This window comes from Strix aluco, chromosome 2 (assembly GCF_031877795.1).
Source record: "Strix aluco isolate bStrAlu1 chromosome 2, bStrAlu1.hap1, whole genome shotgun sequence".
NCBI classification, from domain to species: Eukaryota; Metazoa; Chordata; class Aves; order Strigiformes; family Strigidae; genus Strix; species Strix aluco.
In genome coordinates this window covers 120435686-120457311 of record NC_133932.1, presented here as the reverse complement: position 1 = coordinate 120457311, position 21626 = coordinate 120435686, and the positions used below count along the sequence as shown (strand labels likewise).

The 21626-nt window shown below is 39.9% G+C and overlaps 1 protein-coding gene across 3 annotated transcripts in view; it reads right to left on the bottom strand.

Moving 5' to 3' along the window:
- Positions 1–21626, bottom strand: part of ALKBH8 (alkB homolog 8, tRNA methyltransferase) — a 49556-nt gene that overhangs the window by 21203 nt on the left and 6727 nt on the right. For all 3 annotated transcript variants that reach the window (XM_074816142.1, XM_074816143.1, XM_074816144.1), the window contains 5 exons: positions 20940–21180; positions 19753–19884; positions 18782–18877; positions 17291–17395; positions 14149–14219 (listed from right to left, as the gene is read on the bottom strand). In XM_074816142.1, coding sequence (XP_074672243.1) covers positions 14149–14219; positions 17291–17395; positions 18782–18877; positions 19753–19884; positions 20940–21180 — 645 coding nt within the window. The remainder of the gene's footprint in view (positions 1–14148; positions 14220–17290; positions 17396–18781; positions 18878–19752; positions 19885–20939; positions 21181–21626) is intronic.

The window sequence follows — 21626 nt, the reverse complement described above, 5'->3', positions numbered from 1 at the left end:
ATTTCAATATACAGACAGTACTTCATTCTTTTCCCTCTGAGGTGTCACTGTGTTATGATTTTCCTGATAACCCGAAGGAGGAGAGTTGTATCCACTGAATAGCATTCCAGTATCTCTCCTAGCTATTACGTATGGCACCAACTACATGATATAAACTTCTCTCATTGACTGTATTCTGTTTATAAGACTCAGGTAGTGCACAAAAAGAGGAAAATTACTGCAATTTCCAAGCTAACTCCTGTTGGATGGAGGAGCTTCCAATCCTCTGCAGGCCTTGTCACAGCTAGCTGGAATATATACCACTCTCCTCCTGTACCCAGGGATGCATCTCAAGGTTCACCAACTTCAAGTTATTAGAAGTTATTAGTCACCCCACTAGCTGGATGCCAGCTCCTCGTGGTGTCCAACAGGGCAGCTGCTCTGCCCAGCCTTGGCAGAGGTTGGGATGCTGGTGGTGTTTCTGGCACATCAACTTTTGACTGCTGCTGTTCCCACTCCAAGGGCTCTCCCTCCTGCTACAAATTTTTGTGCTTCACTCATGTCTTCTCAAGCTGACTCTTTGTTTCAAAAGCCTCTTTGTAAATCCAGGGTTACTGTTTAACCTTTCTGACTGAACAGCCAGACTAAAAAAAGAACACAAGGAACCTAAATCCATTAAAGACTACCCATCAAATACGCCAATTCCTACTAACTCTAAAAATATGAAGTTTCTTTTGCATGTCAGGACATTACCTGTGGCCTTTGCACCTTCCCAGATCATTACCTGTGTTAAGACTCAATGTTGAATATTAGACTCCTACACAAAATACTTTCAGTCCCTACAGTAAAAAGCCATAGTTGAATTACCACTGCTTCACTCTCTCTACCACCTCAGGTATAAATTTCTCCTTTGAAGAATGCTATCCAACCACAGCATATGACCTTGATGTCCTTTTGTGAATCCAGAGACAAAAATTCAGTCAAATTCTCAACAACATCCAGTTTATTCAATTTCACTAACATTCCATGTTCATCCTTTAGTATATTGCCTCCCTAGCTCTTAGCTTAAACTCTTTTAAGGACACAGAAAACAAGAGGCTAATGCTGTTAAGTCTTCATTTAACTTCTTTTATTGACTTAGCATCCTCTGCAATATTTTCCATTCTTTCAGTCATATGTCTTCCCTCACATCTGTGGGTGCTACTATACTGACATACAGGGAATTGCATCCACCTACACCAGGGCAGAACGTACCCCACACATGAAATCACTCATTTTCCTTTCCAAAGGAAAGAAAATTTCCAAGATTTTGTATCCCTTGCTCTCTAATGGAGTACAGTTCAATGGAAGAGCACAAGATGACTCTTACACATCCTGATCCTAGTGGCTTCCAGAGGGCTCAATCTGTTCAAGGTATGCTCAGACATTGCAAGAAAGCAGTTCTGCATCCTTGAATACATCTCCTCAGATTTGCACTTAATGTATTACATTGTGTCCTGAAAGCAAATAATCCTTATTTACATGTTTAATGCTGTACCAAATGTCTACAGAGAAACCACTGTACTAGTCCTTACAACAAAGATGCAGCTGTTTTGTAATGAGTACAACTTTATATGCAAGTATGAACAGGATTCTGGTATGCACATGTTCGTATGTAGTCCTGTGGCATATCTGTTATTCTTCTGCACATTAAAAACTTGAAAGTTCAAGAGATTTTTAATATCTAAGCAGAAAAGGAAACACTTCAAGGTTCAAAAAGAGCATATCACCTTTTAAAATCATTGATCACTTAAAAATATCTGTGGAAACACACACTATAATCAGCAATCTCCATATTACTGAGGCTGAAAATGCATGTAGCAGGACTCTATTCAACGCTAATTTTATTTCCATCCCATCATACCTGTACATTTATCATCCTGCCATCAACCACCGTAACCTTTAATTGCAAGTTTTCTACAACAGCAGCAGTGTAAGGGACTGTGAATAGGGGCCTCCATGTAACATAAATGATACAGGACAAACCGGGCTTTGAGTAATACTGCCAAACATGGAATAAAACACCTATGGTAATGAGAGAGTCGTTTACAGGAAAGAGGACCTGAAATACTTACGTTCAGGGTGTACACTCATACCACATGCTAGTGTGGCACAGACCCACCAGTTGTTGCGTAATAGCCCAAGTCCTTACAGGTTCAGGGTATTTCAAGGCATGGGCAAAACATGCTGCATGTTCATAATCCTGTACACTGGAAAAACACCTTCCCTCACTCTCTGCAGACATTGGGGTTGTTCATCAGGCCTTATTCTCCTCTGCAGGTCTCAGCTTTCTGCTTGTAATGCTGTACAGGAATCCAAGCTAACTACAAATCACAGGGTAGGAATAGTTAATTCAGTTCAAGATTAAGACATCTACGTTTGGACACAGATTTTTAAAAATCCTCTTAGGGAACTAAACCTGTGAAACCAGATACTAGATGTCTAGTTTAGCATGAGCTGAATCACCCCCTAGGCTGGTCTCAATCCCCATTCATTACAGAGGAGCTCAGGCATGCAGCGCACAACTACTTGTAAACACTAGAACTTCAGTGTCTTAATCCTGGACTGAATACCACTGACAAGAAGTTATTAAATAAGGGACCCATGTATAGATTCAGCAGATGCCTCAACTCCATTTAAAACAGTAATGCCTTAATTAAAACCTCTTCCTGCACTATTATCACTATAATCTTGCCCGCTACACACTGAGAAAATAGTATGTAAATAGTCCACTGCTGAATATCTGTCATTCAAAAGGATGAAATTACAAGTTTAGTCAGAGTAAGTTTGAAACAAAGGTCAACTAGTCCTTCTCAACTCCATCTGATAACTGCCTGAGTCCATTACCATAACAGAGAATTGCCAGAATACCAGACATGCAAACTGTGCCTTCCTGAACTAATTCTTGCATCATACCTCACAAGAGCTGACAAGACACAGTTTTTAATCTATTGCTATAGAAACTACCATATGGCCTGTTTCTTAATCCTCTACATCTTCACTGTAAAAGGGAAATCTACTGAGCAACAAAGATCTAGGTATGAATTTACAGAAATGGCTTAAATACATAAAAGTCACTCCCTTGCAGATAAAAGCATGTAATACTCAAAGCAAAAAAAATCCACCAAAGAACAAATGAAAGCGATCCTCTTGGTTAATGATGTCTCCTAGGGTCATAAAGTATAATTCAAAACGCAGCATGACACAGAAAGACTTCTTTAAAATCATTTGAAGAAAACTGTTTCAATTCACACAATTGCTATGTTTCACCCCACAGAATACCACACATCTGACATATATGAATTATTTTAAAGAAGGTAAAACAAACAGGAAAAACACATCTTGAAGTTTGGATAGGCAGTATTCCAACACTGCTGATTTTCATCACAAGCAACATGATCTCTTTCTTCTCTCATTCCCTCCTGCTTCATTAGCCCAATGACTGTCTTCACATAATACTGGAGAAAGTTATACAAAAGGGCTCTATCAGGGCCTCAGCATCTGGCCCTGAATTCACAATGGCTTGCATGAGCATGAACTGCAGAGAGATCACAGAATGATTACTGTGTACACCAGAAGGGGGGGCGGGGGGGGGCAGGAACAAGAACACCCCACAAGGAACTGAAGTGTCCAGTTTTCACTGCTTTCAGCTGCACCATCAACCTTGGTTCCTTCGAACCATTCTTCTGTTGCCCCAGCAAACAGACCAGAGCTTCACCTGCATTGCCCCTGCACTGCACCACAAGGCTGACTGCTTATTTGCTTCTCTGCTAAGAGCACACCTCTTCCCCTGCCTTGAATCAGAATTTTTCTGTTAAGTGTGTCAGCATCGCAGGCTTGACGCAGCTCTGGCTCCAGCATGCTTTTAACCACTCTAAATTGCCAGTTCCTCAATGAAAATTTCCAGAGTCAGCTCTACAGAAACAAGAGCTCCGTGGAGAAATTCCTCCTGAAACACTCAACATAGCTGGAAAGAAAAACAGAAACAGAACACCGCAGTAAGCAAAATGCTCAGATTTGTAAAGATAGTTTAAATGCAGACACACTTCAAACCCCCATTTGCTACACTTACTGGTATTATAAAAGTCCAGTTCAAAGCTTATAGGCTACTTGTGACTATCATTGACTAACTACTTGTCATTTCTACATGAAATTTGCCACAGTCTTAAAATAGGCTCCTATGACAATAGAGATGACATCACTGGCTAATGAAATTAGATTTTTTTATTGAATTCCCGAACTGAAGTACAGCTGAAATGCAACAGCTAAAGATAACGACTTTTTAATGCCCCAGAGTTCAGCCTGTTTGCTGTTAATTTGTGGCAGACACCAGGATTCCATTTCATGCATCAAGTACTGATCTTCTAAAAATAATATGGAGAATAGAAGTAACTTCCACTGATAAACCTCTTGAAAGAAATTTAAAATTCTTTGAAAAAAATAAATTAGTAGCTACTCAAACAACAATAGAGGTTTCAATAAAAAAAATAAATTGAACTGTATATCAAGAGTGACAATCCAAAACCTGACTCAAAGATAATTTCAGCTGTAAAAATATTAATTGAAATGTAAATTTAAACACTCTGTTAGTTTTCTTCTATTACAATGATTACATTTTCAACAGGAGTAAACAGCAGCTTCATATTTAAACAGTTAATTCATCTCACCACCACTGAAAAGTAGTTCATGTATCATAGTGAAGGGTACATGGGGGAAGTGAAGTAGAACAAGAGGAAAAAAAAGTTTTAGTTTAAAAAGAGCAATAACATGCATCATAATTAAAATTTTTTCAAGATTGTTATCTACCTACATATTTCCTATAACATGAAAACCAATTAGAAATCTCTAGCAATAGCAAGACACTTTTTAGAGTACGTTTGCTTCCACTGAAAAATTCAGTATCTGTATCTGTGTGTCACAGTAAAGCCATAACAGCCAGACGTTTGAGAACTGGAAATGAAATGCTGCTGCCTCAGCATACAAAATAAGTACACTACAGAAACAGCAAAAAGCCTGGAGACAACAGGTTCTGTTCAAACAGAATCAAGTTGGTAAAGGAATTATGCAGAAGTTTTCCTTCATTATTTAGCAGCTATGACCACAGTCAGAAAATCCTAAGTCCCTACTGCAGACTTCAAACATTTCAGAAAGTGTTTCACTCACAGTAGGACTTTAGTGTGATTGTGAGAAAACTAACTGGAACTATATGACATTTTTCACAGCATCTCTATGTATTTTTCCATGTGATATTGAGTGCACTTAATTTTCAAATTCCTCCTAACTGCAATTTCTTTTGTCTCTTTCCACATTCACCTCAGATGCACTGCTGATGCAACTGCCCAGAGGAGTTCAGGAGACAACAAGAACATTCTTCCCACATCCCTTTCTCAACACTGACAACTCAGAGAAAACACGGGATGCTTAAAAGAGTAACCAACTGACTGGGAAGAAAGCAAAGTGGTATGAACAGGAGGAGCCACAGCTCTGACTTCCTTCTCAACAGCCAAAATGGACCACGTGTAAGAAACAAAACTGCTACATAGAATGGAGTAAGTGAACTTCCCACTCTAGCAGACCCAGAAGTATCTCAGCAAGTCACAGCTTATTCTGCTGATGAGAGATCCCACAGCAGTCAGACTACAGGCTGCCCTTCCCTCCTCAGCACTGAAGTAGGATTCTAGCCCGTTTAGGACTCATTAGGCCTTGCACAGTGGGGAACAGCTTTATGGAAAGTTACAGGAGATGACAAGTTTCTTCTGTAGAGAGGAAGGAAGGCTGGTATGAATCCAACAAAAGGGAGACAGGAGACAAAGTTTTGCAGAGCTATTTGCCCAGTATTGGCCCATTGGTAGTAAACACCAGAGCTCAGAGACTCACCACAGGGACAACTCATACAAAGAAGCACTTGGAAACTATCATGTCTCACCAATATGAAATGGGAGAAAAAAGAAATAATATTTTTACATACAAAACTTTAATATACAGGCTCTGTCATAGCTCAGCTTTGATCTTCTTCCTCCCAACTAGCTGTGGAGGTAGTGGAGAAGGTAAGATCTCCATGACGCTGTCTCATTTCTCAACAAATTACTGCCACACAGCTTCCAGAGAAATAATGCAAGTATCATTGTTCTGGGGGCAATTCTGTCCAAATGCTCGTCTTGTAGCATCTCAGTGCAAATCAAGATTGGTTAGCAGATTCCTACAGCGCTTGAGAAACAAATGCTCCTCTGCATTAGTTGCACACAGTGGGTGCCTCGCTGTTGTTACCTTTGGCTAAAATAGGAGTTAGCCTAGAAACAACCAAGGCTGTGGAAGGAGGCAATTAGGTATTGCAGGACAGGTTCCCTCTGAACAATTTACATGAAAGCTGGGCTTTCAAGATCCTTACAAAAGTTAAAATAACTGATCAGGTGGAAACATCAGCAGGACACATCGATAGCTGTGAACAGAATCCTGTATGCAAATGGGGAAGACACATCCAGCACAAATAAAAACTCAGAACAGTATGTTTCTTGAATATTCACCTTCCTCAAAAGAGACAGTAAGACTATTATAAATATTCCCATGAAGGGCTGCAGGCTTTGCTACTTATCTCAGAGGGCACGATTCAGTGTTCAATTACATCAACAGAAAGTTCTCCCTTGATTTTGATGGGTCATGTATCTGATCCAATCAATGACAGTACATTATGGGATGACACGGACAGAAACACACACAGAGGACATATTTATACAGAGTAAATGCAAACAGGAGAGGCAGATTTATAAAGCCTGGTGCATATAACTTGTGGTACTCAGGGCACTTCTCAGCTGGAGAAGCTCTTCAGTAGTTTTCAAAAATTAAATACCATTTTAAATGGAACAAACCAACTAAATTTGGCATACAGTTATAAACATAGTCCCTTTGGATTTCCAGCTAAATGATTTCTTCAAGAACTGATAAAATTCATGACTGTAAGAAGGGTACAGCTCAAGAAATGTGTCTAACAGAGCTGAAAAGCACACTATCAAGCTTCGGGAATCCCACCAGACTCACTTGAACAAACTTCTAAACTCAGCACTAGAATGTCTTCCATTTGGGTTAAGAGACATTTTGGTTCTGCCAATCCAATCTCTTTTTAAATATTGATCACTATTACTATAATTTCACCTACTACAGTCATGCTGCTAGCATGGACAGAGGAAAAACTTTGGTATAGCCACTACCAGGGTAATTCCTTAAGTAGGTAAGATGCCTTCTGCCTTCCCTTAAAAGAAAAATAAAGCAATGTAAATGTAAACAATAAATTAAACTGGATCAGCAACTAACCAAGATAAACAAAATAAGAGTGGGACACAAACTTAATACAATATCCAGTGCCTGCCTACCTTGTCAGAGCTCATACAAGACATGAAACAGGTGCTGTCAAAGGCTGGGTACAATCTAGACTTTCTAAAGGCTCCTGATAAAATCTCTCAAGCAGCTATTACAGAAACAGCTGCTGCTATAGCAGTTACAGGTTTCTGTTTGTTAACCAAGACAGATTAGAAATAGATCAACAGATAAGAAGCAAAAGTGCTGGAAAAATGATCACTTATCAGCCTGAGATGAGTAATAGTGGTGTGCCTCATTCTATCAGTTCTAGGACAACCATCAGTCATACATATTTCAAAAGGTCTTCTGGAGATTTTCTTTGTAATATTGCTCTGGTTTCAAGGCTTGAGAGTCACGGCTTTTCTTTTACAGATCAAGGCACTTAGTATCTGCAGGCTAAGACATGATGAGTATGTGTTCAGATGAACAGAAGTTAGGCAGAGATCAAGGATGATCCACACACAGCCCCACTATTTAACCCTGAGCCACAAACCTGACTCAAAACTCTGAAGCTCCCCTTTCACAGACATTAGGTCAGGGGCTAACCCAGAGCATCACAGCAGTTCTCAGTGTTTATACCAGCCTCCTGCCAGGCCAAGGCACAGGGACAGGAAGCAGAGTAAGGTACTCAAAGAGAAAAAGAGAATGACAAGCCAGGGGATTCCACATCAGGGCTGGATAGTCGGAAAATGGGACAGAACAACATAAATCATAGTATGGTGCCAACACAACACACCCTTCAGGAAAACTATGATGGCATTTCACCCTCTGGCATAGGGCAGTGGGCATCCCCCAGCAGTCTTGGGCAGAATGGGGCAGTGCCAATGAGGAGGGACTGCAGGGTGTCCCTCCTCATCAGCCAGGAAGGGAAACTTCTTTTATGGGTTGGATATGCTCAAAGCACTACTTAGCTCATTATAGAAATGCTCCCTCTGTATTTCTAAAATTCTAATGAATCAAGGCTTACATGACAGCATGTAAAATGGCAAATTAGGAAAAGTGGAAAAACTGAAATCTCAATATTGATCAAGCTCCTGCTACAAACCTGCAAAAGCAAATTTGACACAGGCTTTAACTAGGATTTTTTGAGACAGCTGCAAACTTGGCCAGTCTCCTAAGATGAAATACTGCAAAATTACGTATCTTTAGAGACACCAAATGGAGGCACTGAAAATAACACCTAACTCAAATAAAACCAGAAAATTCTCAACAGAAAAGACTGTTCCCTGTTTTGCAGTACTTTGTTCAAATTTATGGACACAGGTCATAGGGTTTACCATTAAGCTTAGTAACCATCACACTAGATTTACCCCACTGCCTTTCTTCTCCTACTATGACAACTTCTGAATTAAAGTTGTATTCAATAACACAACACTGAAACTGATATTCATTAATATTTTCAGTGTATCACCTCCTATAAAGAGTGAATGTGCTGATTTATAAAATGCCATTACAAGCCCACAGGACATTCTAGAAGTCTCACTTTATTCTTCAGTTTCCCAGGAGATGCCAACAAAATGGGTCAAAACCAGAGAAGTGATTAGCCTGAGACCCTTACTTTTCCTGGAGTATTATGGAACAAGACATATCACATGTCCCATTGCTTTGCCCTCAAACTATTTAGTGGCTTCTGTACTTCTGCCTAGCTTATAAAGTAATAATGAGATTTTTCTCCTTCAAATCAAGTTTAATCTGTCTTGTAAACTCCCCAAAACACAATGTATTGCACCAGCTAGAACAAAATTCAGCCACTAGGTTTCTCTATGCCTCTTGACAAAGCTGTCCCATGTGACTGAGAAAGAGAATCTCACACCTACATTTCCACATCATTTCACACAAGCATAAGAATTTGGATTGTTGTAGGTTATCTGATGCAAGATAAACACAGTGTTTGTGAAGAATCATGCCCTTATTTTCTTCTCAAGATTGCTTGTTCATTTATGAACATATATTTAAAATGAACATATATGCCACGTGCCAATAACTTCCTTTTTCAACATAAATCAAGTTTGTAGAAAAAAATTGGACTTGCCACAACTTGCTATATACTTAGCCAATTATCATGTGTTCAATTAGTACATTGTGGGTAGTTAATAAATGCTTGGACTTGGAGAATTGTTGTCCGCTCCGTTGGGGATTTGCAAATCTGAGTCACTTGTCTCCCTCGCCTGAGCAGGACGTGACATGGGACTGGACTGGGCTTCCCACTACAAGAAAGATACAGACTTACTGGAACAAGTCTAGCACAGGGCCATGAAGTTGATTTAGGAGTATCTTCATATGAGGAGATGCTGAGCGAGCCGGGATTGATCAGCTTGGAGAAGAGATGGCTCAGGCTCAGATAAGATGGCTCTTATCAATGTGTATAAATACCTGACAGGAGGGAATGAAGAAGAGAGAGCCAGACTCTTCCTAGGAGTGTCCACCAACAGGACAAGAGACAATACGCACAATTTAAAACCCATGTGATTCCATCAAACACAAGAAAACAGCTTTTTTTACTGTGACAGAGGTCAAACACTGGAACAGCTTGACCAGAGGGGTTCTGGAATCTCCAGCTGCAGAGATATACAAAACACAACTGGACACAGTCTTGGACAACCTGCTTCAGCTGTCCCTGCTTGAGCAGGTCCCCTCCAACCTAAACAATGCTGTGGTTCTGTGAAGATGATATAAGAAGTCTGAGAACCTATGCTGACAACTAAAGCACGAGGCTAGGAAGGCACTTGTGTTTAGTCCACTGCTCTGCTGCCACAGACTTCTTTTTCATAAGCCAAAGCATTTATTTTGGTTACTAGTTACTAGAATCTGCCCGGCTCAGATTCTGGAAGGACAAGCATACAAACAAATGAAAGAAAAGCTCTTTCCATGACTTAGTATACAAATAAACTACATGACACATTCTGCTTTCTTTTCTTCCTCTGAAGTGTCTGGTTAGCCAACTTCTGAAATAGAACACGGAACCAGCTGGGCTGCCAGGTTATTTCTTTACGGCACTTTTTATTTAAATGTGTGCATTTACTGTTGAGAAGAGTAAAGAAAGGACAAGACATAAGACTTTATTTATGTATGTTTTCCATTACTTTGCAGCCTAATCAGGTGAAAAAAAAATAGTCATACTACAGAGAGAAGAACAGAGAGAAGAGACAGATACGAAAGTTTGTTGCTGTATGTGCAACTCCAATTATTTATCAGAGTATGTAAATTTTGTACATGGTATGCTTTAATGGGAATAGAGTAGGGGGCTTCACTCCTAAAGTAGCTAACTCACCTATTACTGCAACTGATATTTACATTTGAAAATTAGATGAAGAGCTAAGTCCACAAAAAAAAAAAAAATTAAAAGAAATCATAAAAAGTTGTAAAAGTACCAGAAAGAAAAGCCATTAAATAATGCAGCATTTCATCAGCCACTGGCTTGTTTTACATGTGTGCTTCGGTTGTCTACACCTGAAAAGTGCATTAATGGCCCATTAGGAAAAGGCACTGAAACTTGAGAGCTATCTAAAAACTGTATCCAATGCCTATGCCTGAAACACCTAGAAATGGCCCAAGTCTGGCTGTTTCCCTGATTGAAATGTACTCATTCCAATTTTTAACAGCATCATAATGCTCCAGGCAGTCCACTTGCCAGAAAGGTTTGTATGTCTCGGGTGATTAAAATCGCTCCTCTTTTGGCCATCTCTGAAACTACCACAAAGGTATGCTGTAATATAATTGTCTACAAATGCACTGCCTATGGTGCCTCATCAATGAGGTAACAGAGCATCTGTGCCAGAGTCAGCCCTTTAATTGCAATGGAAAAGGTAAGAAAGCCTCGGACTGCAGACTGAGGCAGAATACGTAAAATTACAGCACCAATGTAGTTTTTATAAAGTAAACTAAAGTAACCTCTTTTTATTTACAGGATCAACATAGGAACAGCTGTAAGTTAGGGACATCTATTGTTGCTGTGCTGCTCTGAATGCATTAGAAAAGTTAAACTGCACAGAAGATCAATTAAAGCCTTATTATCTGCATGAAAGAAAACTGCATGAAAGAAATTGATGTTCCCATGTGCTACCTAGCATAGAGGTGTTGGCACTGTTAAAAGACAACACTGCAGTTGAACAGAGGAGAACACACTATCTCTGAGACAAGGCTAAGTGCAGAAGCCACGTGAGGAAGTGGACCCTAGACTGGGAGATTCCAAAACAAGAGCAGCAAGAACTCTACTGTCACTGTGCATACCACCCTAACAGACGTTCCTACTCTAGAGAGGATGCTTTTGTGAATGGTGGACAAATACATCCATGGTCAGGCTGAGAGGACTGGCAACACTGACATCCCCATTTTCAAGCAACCAAGAACACAGATGTGCCACTGCCACAGACATTAATGAAAAAGCTGTCCTTCCTTAGACTCATCCCTAGTCCCAGGAGCTCCACATCCGCTACACAACTTGCAAGAAAAGTAAAAGTCAATACCAAAGCCCAGACTAAAGATTCAAAAAATGTCAGTGCTCAGAATATCCAGCCATGTTCTCTCTCTGCCTAAAGAGTAAGGCAAACCAAAAGCAATAATCAAAGTTGTTGTTTTGTAACAGGAGAATGCTATGGATAATACAGGTACAACTCCATAAACAGACACATCTGTGTCATCTGCACACCACTGCCAGAAAAAACAAGTAGCAGATTAGATCATTCTCATCCAGCATTCACAACTTTTCAGTGGTAAGATTCAAAAGACAAACCTTTGTTACCCACTGCAATAACCTGTTTTTAGCCTTGTTAAGCTTCTAGTAATCCAGCACCATGGGAATATACAGCAATAAATGTAACTCCCCTGTCACAAAAAGCCCAAGCAATGGAAGAAGGCCTTGCAGGTGTGTAGAACATCCTCTCAAGAAATGCACAGGAAGATGGGAAGGTGTGGTGGGTTGACCCTGGCTGGATGCCAGGTGCCCACCAAAGCTGCTCCATCACTCCCCTCCTCAGCTGGACAGGGGAGAGAAAATATAATGAAAAGCTCATGGGTCAAGATAAGGACAGGGGGAGATCACTCACCAGTTACCATCCCAGGCAAAACAGACTTGACTCTTTAACTTATTACCTATCAAATCAGAGTAGAATCATGAGAAATAAACCCAAATCTTAAAAACACGTTCCCCCCACCCCTCCCTTCATCCCAAGCTCAGCTTTACTCACAATTTCTCTACTCCTCCCCCTCAGCAGCACAGGGGTAACGGGGAATGGGGGCTGTGTAAGTTCACCACACATTATCTCTACTGCTCCTTCCTCCTCAGGGTGAGGACTCCTCACACTCTTCTCCTGCTCCAGCATGGGGTCCCTCCCCTGGGAGACAGACCTACATGAACTTCTCCAACATGGGTCCTTCCCATGGGCTGCAGCTCTTCACGAACAACTCCAGCATGGGTCCCTTCCACAGGGTGCAGTCCTTCAGGAAGAGGCTGCTCCAGCGTGGGTCCCCCATGGGGTCACAAGTCCTGCCAGCAAATCTGCTCCAGCGTGGGCTCCTCTCTCCACAGGTCCTGCCAGGAACCTGTTTCAGCGTGGGCTTCCCACCAGGTCACAGCCTCCTTTGGGCACCCACCTGCTCCAACATGGGGTCCTCCACGGGCTACAGGTGGAGATCTGCTCCACCATTAACCTCCATGGGCTGCAGGGGCACAGCCTGCCTCACCATGGTCTGCACCATGGGCTGCAGGGGAATCTCTGCTCTGGTGCCTGAAGCACCTCCTCCCACTCCTTCTTCACTGACCTTGGTGTCAGCAGAGCTGTTGCTCTCATATATTCTCACTCTACTCTCCAGCTGCAATTGCTGTTGTGCAATTGCTGTTGCACAATTGGGGGTTCCCCCCCCCCCCTTCTTAAATATGTTATCCCAGAGGCTCTACCACCATCACTGATGGGCTCGACCTTGGCCAGCAGCGGGTCCATCTTGGAGGTGGCTGGCATTGGCTCTGTCAGACACACGGGAAGCTTCTAGCAGCTTCTCACAGAAGCCACCCTTGTAGCCCCCTGCTACCAAAACCTTGCCACACAAACTCAATACAGAAGGCCAAGTAGCAAAGACTTGCTGCAGTACTGCTTAAGGTAGAGAAGGTAACACTAGATCTGTAAAACAAGGATGGGAACAGATGCAGCAGATGAATCCAAATAGAGTAAAAGTAAAGACATTAATTAAAACACTGAGACTAGATGATACGGACTGTTTTCAGCCCTATTCTTGATATGTTGCATGACTTCATACTAGTCCACTGTTCTTCCATTTCTCTTCCCCCTCTTTGTCTACACGGGATCAGGGTCTACCTCTGCCTGCACCACGACCAGCTCAGTAGGGTTTAGACTTTGACTGGACCTTCTACAGGTAATACATCTACGTTAGCCTTCTGTAATGTACTGAATATAAAAATAATGGGAGGCTTATGCAGACCAAAGGGAACAGGGGATGACACAGGGAAAAATTGAAGTAGAAACATAAACAGAAGTGACAAGCTTTCTAAGATGAATACAAAATGAAGGAAGGTCGATGGAGAACTGGATGCTAAGATTTAAAAACAGGGTATCACCAATATCACTGGCAAATCTTCCAGTGACAACATCTCATTGCAGTTACTTATTCAATTAGCAACTGACATTACCTTACATGTTTGATTTTTAACTCAGATGAGTGTGAACAGATAACATGGAAAATCAAATTAACTTGTATTGAACAATATAAAAATGAAACTTCTCAGTAAAGCATCATCAAAACACATACAAACATTAAATTTACCTCAGATCCTAAACTGAGAGAGATTATTTCATCCTCAAAAGCAGAATGTGTATCAATATGAGGAGGAATTCCTGCATAAGAAAAAACAAAAAAGTCAGTATAATAGAGTGCCATCTCTGTTAACAAGCTCTATTTCCATGGATGTCCATACAGAAAACAGAAACTACAGAAAACTGGTATGTACGGTTGAACAAACAAAACTTATCATAAACAAGGCAGATGCCTTCCAAAAGAATTCAGGACAATTGTCTGATTTATATGCCCAGATTAAATGCACACAGTTAACATAAGTGTCCTGTATAATCAGTGGAAATATCCAGAAGACAGTTCAGAGCACCCAAAGGCCTCACCCTCTGAAGATTCCAAATGCTCTCCTTGCTGCAGACAGCACCTGAAATCACTATGTTCTCCTCTTAGGCAGTTTAGCCCTTAGCACTAACAGTTATGGTATGTTAGGTGATTTTGGGCCTTAGTTCATCCATGATCATGTATTTCTCCCTCACTTTCTTCACAGAGAAGGAATCATCCCAAATACTCCCTCTATTGCTAAGCAAATGACTGTGCTATGGGTCTCAGCTTCAGAATTAGGGCCTATTACCACGACCGCAGGCCCTGTCAGGGTCAAACCCTGCCTCTGCTTTGCAGTTCCCAGGAGAACTCCACACACCATTGCTAGGCTAACCCCTGGGTAGTACATCTGTTGGTGTGTGTATGAGTAAACACACACAGGTGAGAATTACCAAAGGGACAGTAATTTTTATGGGTTTTTTTAAAATCTTTCTTTCAGATCTGCTAATTGGAAAGAAACTGCCATTCCCCACAGCTTGTACCACACATTTTAACACCAAGTGCTGAAACAGCAGCGTGCATGCCACAGCAAGATCTCACCCCGTGGTGGGGAACTGTAGTCAGCAGTGAAGCAAGGCCAGCAGACAGCTTGGGAGAACTACACCTTCCTTTGACACTCTAGCAGGCTCAGACAGATAGAGTAGCTCCTACATGATCCAAACCAAAACAGTTATATTTGCTTATTAAAAATTCTACCCATGTTCATTTTGGACACTACTGAATTCCTGAGCTGAAAATATTTTCTCTTAACAGTGTCAGTCAGCCCTATAAAGCACCCTTATTATATGCCAGATTTTACCTCTAGATGTAAATATTCTGAATTCCACTAGTTTCAGTGAAAGCAATACAAGTGTTTTATGAGGTCAGCATTTAATCTGATAGAAAAATCAGCAAGACTTGAAAACCAAGGACACATTATCTGTTTGTGCTTGCTCATAACTTTGCTTCAGTATAAAGCACTGAAACTCTGTCTGAAGACAGTGCAATTCACCATGCAACAGAAGAACATTTACTGCTCTTTTCAGCATCACCCAGACATTTCAATCAAGACTACACTGACCTACGTACCTGCTGTTCATACTCCATATATGCAGTACATGGTAAGAGACAGTCACCTAAGCATTCAAAAATGGATGGTAACTTTCAAGTATAAATCTACAACTTTAAACTGTAATTATTAGGACGCTGAATGAAAAAAGTGCTCTCAAAAAAGAATTCATTTAATGTGTCTTAAGTGTGGCCCCTACAGCTTAGATACCCAAAGTCATCAGTCACTTTTTAAAATCTCAAGTGTAATTTCCAATGACAATCTGTCTCAGAACACAGATTCTAAAGGTATTAATCTGACTGCACTCTGTGCTCATTCATATCCTAACAATTTGCACTTAAAGAGTATTTTGCTTTGAGTTTGTTGTTTTAAAAAAACCAGCTTCTTTTCTTGACAGAAATCTACAATTCTAACTAGTCTCCTCTGATGACCCAGCCAGAAGTACATGACTGTATCAATTTAACAGATCATCAGATACATAAACAAATAGGCTCAGCTCTTCAGACCCTTGTTTGGCAGACACTGTATTAGCTGTCAGACATTAATTCTGAAAGAAAAGCTGCTGTCCTTTCTTCCTAAGGACAAATGAGATATCCACTCTAGAAAGCAAGCCAGATACTTAGCCTTGATGACTGACCTTAGCAAAAAGCACAGCATGTCATTTATTCCCTAGAGGTGTGATTAGGAGCAAATTTCTCTTCAGATGTCTCCAGTTTGGGAAAGATTACAGAAACAGAGTCATTTCTTACTCCTCAGATATGGGAACACTGCTTGCATCATACTTAAAAGTCCATATATCACATATACTAATGTTGTATCACATGTGCTAACAGCAAGAGCAGTTTCCTGGAGACTGTATGCACAGTACACAGAACAAGAAGAGTTTGGAGTGAAAAAATGCACTTCACTACAAAAACAAATGTGAGTATTTATTACTATATCTTTTTATGGTTAGTTTCCATATTATGGCCTTGGACTCTGAAACACCATCAATCTCCATAACAGTGGTATCAAAAACTGTACTTCTAAACACAAGTTCCCAGGTTCAGAAACCAGTATGAAGACTTCAGTTTTGATTCAAGGTATCTCTGGTCACAGAGGAAATACACCAAGCATGTGCTTAAACCCTGTTCCTATACCATGTCACATTTAGATGATACTCCCTCCTGATTTTCAGTTAAGTTGTACAGGTTTGTCTGGGATAGAGTTAATTTTCTTCACAGTATCTTGTGTGGTGCTATGCTTTGGATTTGTGGTGAAAACAGTGTTGATAATACAGGGATGTTTTAGTTACACAGCATCAAGGTCCTTTCTGGTTCTCACACCTCCCTGTCAGAGTCCATTGGGGGTGCACAAGAAGTGGGGAGGGGACACAGCTGGGACAGCTAATCGAAGGGATGTTCCATACCATATGACGTCACATTCAGCAGTAAAACTAGGGGTGAAGTTTACCAGGGATGCCATTACTCAAGGACTGGCTGGGCACTGGTTGGCTGGTACTGAGCAACTGTTTTGGGGGTATTTTTGCATCACTTATTTTTCTTTGTTTTCTTTCCTTTTTTAAAAAAACCAAACTTATTAAACTATCTTTATCTCAACCCATGAGTATTCTCACTTTTATCTTTCTGATTCTCCTCCCTAGCTCAATGAGGGGGAGTGAGCAAGTGTGACGCTTAGTTGCCTACCAGAGTTAAATCACAATGTAAGGTAAAGAGCTCATAATTTTTGAAGGATAAACAAACTTACCTTGTCCAGGTTCATACTGATTTATAGTCAGTTGATCAGGTTTATGTTGGATATATCCCTGCTTCAAGCACTTCTCCAAGAATAGGTCACAAATTTCAGGAAGACCTAGTCATAGAAACAAAAAACTGTAAGCAAGACGGGATATCTTTTTACATTTTTATCCTTTTTATTTACAATAAACATAATAACTGGACAAAATACACAGAAACAGCTTTGTAGATATGTAAGTCCATCTTCAGTAATGATCACTCTGCATTTGCTGTAACACACACATCAGAATTGGGGGCATGACGTGCAAACCTGATATATTTATAACATCTACCAATTAGAAAGACTGTTCCTCCAAGGTCTCCACATTCAGAACTGGATCACTCCTTACAAATACAAACTGCACTATCTCTATGCATAAATAAAAGCACATCAAATCAGAGGCAAAGTTTCCACCAACTACAGTAAAAAAGTTGCACTCAAGAAGCAAAATTATTATGCAGAAAGTCAGAAGCTGTGCAGAGAGCTCTCCAAAAAACTTACTCCCTAAAAAGCTGTTACTGAATTAGATTAAGTATCACCAAAAAAAAATCTGCTGAGATTCAACTGGTCTTGAAATAGGAATGAACATTACAGTCCTTCACTGAATTTCTGGTGTGCTATTTTACCTGAGGACTTCATTGTAGAATTCTGTTGGAGGCAACACCCACAAACATGTCAGTAATAGCCCCTCCATGAATCTACTGACTTTTATTTTCTATTTGCTCTCCCCCAATGAAATGTTTATGCTTTTCTCACACAAAATAGTTTAGCTGTGAAACTAGAGAACAGCTCAAATATCAATGATTTTATAGCTTAATTTGTTAAAACAGCAATATAACCAGAATCCTTCTGTTGGAAGCTACATCCAACCCAGTACACGTACGTCACCTTAGACACCTTCAAGTTTAACAGGAATTTAACTCCCCTATTTTACTATTTTTAAATCTAAGACTATAAGATGACTCACTCGCTTTGCTCTGACTCACAGCTCTCAACTCCAAATAAGTTATTCAAACCTTCTCAAAATTGCTTTCAGTCCAAAGGAAATTTTATTTTGGTGTGAATCCAGCAAGCTTGAAGCTAGTCAAGATAAATATACACAAGATACATCACAACCCCCCAAACAAATATTTAATTTGTAACACATAATTATTTTATGAAACAAAAGCTTAAAAAGAATGACAATTACAAACCCAAAAGCCTGATCTGACTGGACCTCAATAAAGGGCTGCAACTGATTGGAAAACAAGCTTCAAGCACTCACAGTAATTTGGAATGGATCTCATTGAAAAGCACGGTTCAGTGTGTGCTTAAGATGCAGTGAAAGCTCTCCTTTCATGAGAATCTCACCTCTCCTTTAATTAGAATCTCACATCCATTTCTCAGTGAGGCTTAAAGGCTTTATATAATGCTTCAAACATCAGTGCAAAATTAAGTATGATTTAACAGGGAAGTTCTTACCTCCAGGTAAAGGTTTGTCTTTATCAACATTGTTGTTATCATAGCAGAACTCATATCCAAAATGTTTTACTCTTCTATGCTTTAAAGTCTTCTGGGCTGTAAAAACACACAAATTTGAAGTAAGATTAGACTACATAAAACAGTGTAGGCAATTTGCTATTCTTCCCTATTCCATCTGACCCGTTAACACAAACATTCTTTAATTAACACAATATATGTGACCCTTGTCCTTCACAGCGCACACTTCTTCTGCCTTATTACCTTTTGTATTTCATTAAGTATCACATTCACTGCTGTTTGAAGTCAAACTGATGGTGTTTCTATACATGCAAGAAGTAGAGAGTACCAATTCTCTTGACCCATGTTTAATGCATCTTTATTCTTGCCCTGATCTCTGAACCTGCACTTGATTGATATCCTGTGGATACACCAGGCTCCTTCACTTTCACCAGTCACCAAGTTACATGTTAGCTAAGGTCAATATAACCTCTTGTGTTGTTCTAAGGAACAAAATTTACCCAGAAACCTTGAAGCAAATTCCAAGAACAATTCATTTATTAAGATATTTAACTCCACAGAGCCCAAGTGAAAGCACCAAAACATCCAGAATGTGTGTCTCACTGACTATTTGATTTAAGAGGAGACACAGCTCCTCAGCTGGACATCAAATTACAAGGGTAACCTTCACAGAACAGTCTTGTGCTTGGCAAAAGACATCTAAAAAAGACCTTAAATGCTTCTGAATGCAGGAACATTATTCAAGTATATCCATACCAGAATACCAATACAGACCACTTGCACCCAGGAGTTCATCACCTGCAATGTAAGACCTAATTTCTAAAATGCTAAGAACCAATACACAATGATTTCAAACAATACATTTACCAAGATAGAGACTTCTTGTCAACTGAAACTGTAGGAAAAAACAGCATAAAAGTACGGGAGGTCTGGTTTTCTATGGTTTTGCCCACCATTCTGAGTATCTTCATCTGCTGTCCAGTCAATACTTTCCAACATCCTCCTTTCTTCCTCTGGAGAAATAATCTTTTCAATGACCATCAGACCTGGAGGCAAGCTTGTAGGAGCAGCATTCTGCCAGAAAACTAGGGTGTATGGAAAAAGAGAATACTGTCACTGTTTATTAAAAACAAAACCATGGGTACCCTATTCCATCTGACCGGTTAAAGCTATGTATGAGAATACAGTACAGCTGTAGAAATATTTACTTTAATGATACAATGAAGCCCTCATTGGGGTCTTATTTGGTGAATGAATGATCCCTTTTTGGCATGACAAAACAGGATAAGGCCCAAGTTTTGCATCATGCAAAACACCTTCTAAAAATTTTACTGCATAAGACCAACAAGATTCCACACTACTCAAACGCAAAACCACTTGTGATTTTCCTGTCAAAATAATAGTAAAAATAATTTCCCAATCACTTCAGGATTCTACCTGTATTTCATTTTAATCTTCTAGAACTCTGGTGATTTACCAGGTTTACTCTCTGTGCAGAGAAGCAGTCTGAAATCAAATATGGAGGAGTATAATGCTATACCTAAGTGAACACAAAATGTTGGTGATGGAGGGACATTCAGTTTGCTATCCTAATAGCTTAAAAAGCATGTACAGACCAGCACCAGAAACCCTTTTCACTGAACACTCTAAAAGCTCATAGAAAGAGCAACAGTTCTTGTATTAAATAGCTTATAGCCAGCCATAAAAAAAGCCTGGTGAGAAGCGGGGGAAAAAAAAAAAGCCAGAAATCATATTGTGCCTATTTTCCTTCCTGGGGTTGAGATAGAGATTGCAAGACTAAGCTTACACAAGAAATCCAATGAACTGTCCAGAGATCTCTTGGGTTCCAATTTAGCTCCTTAATCACAAAACCTTCATGTGCAGTATTGAATGGTCTGGAAACTACCTAAATCCTTTTTCCTTTTGCCTCCAAGTAGAGGAGTTAAAATTAGAGTATCCCATCATGAAATACAAGGAGCAAAGATTATTTTATGTCCTGAATCTTCAATTCTGGCTTTCATCCTCTGTGTCTGCTTACAAAGACTAGTGTGCTTTTAGCTATATTTACAACCTAGGAAGTAAAAGCAAAAGGAAGCAGTATGCAGGAAGTTGGATATATAGGAGAGCAGAAAAGTTTTACCTTTTTCCACAAAATTAATATATAGAACAATGTTTTGGCCAAAGTCTTCCAGTGTTACTTCTTTTCCATTAAGGGCATCAAAGGCTTTCTTGGCTTCTTCTGTTGTCCCATATTTCACAAATGAATATGGTTTATTTGGTGGCATTAAGAGTGTTTCCACCAATCCATATTCTTCTACTATCCTGAGCAGTTGGTGTCTACTCATCCCATTACCAAGACCAGCATTGGCAATAACCAGGCTCTAATTGAAGAGGAATTTAAAAAAAATGGAGAATTAGTGATTACTGTTTGTTCATTTAAAGCTAACACTCTACCAAGAAAGCAGCTCTATAAAGAAAAATTAAGCCCATGACTACTCTTTTATGTATTCCACACAAGATATTTACATTTCCATTAACTTGGTATATGAGCCTAAGGGAACCTTTGTTTGCCCAGCACATATTCTGGCAGAAAGACTTACAACCTCTATCAAAGATACCTCCTCCATTAATGCATGTAGTTACTATTACAAGATGCTTAAGCTTTGAACCAGCATGTGTGTGTCAAGTGTACTGCAGGCAAGCAGGACACTGGCACACAAAATTTTGGACATTTCAAAAATGGAATTTTTCCAGAGACCTGTTACCACTAACAAAAACAAACAGAAAAACCTTTGAAGACTGTGATTTTTTTTTTTTCAAGAAAAGT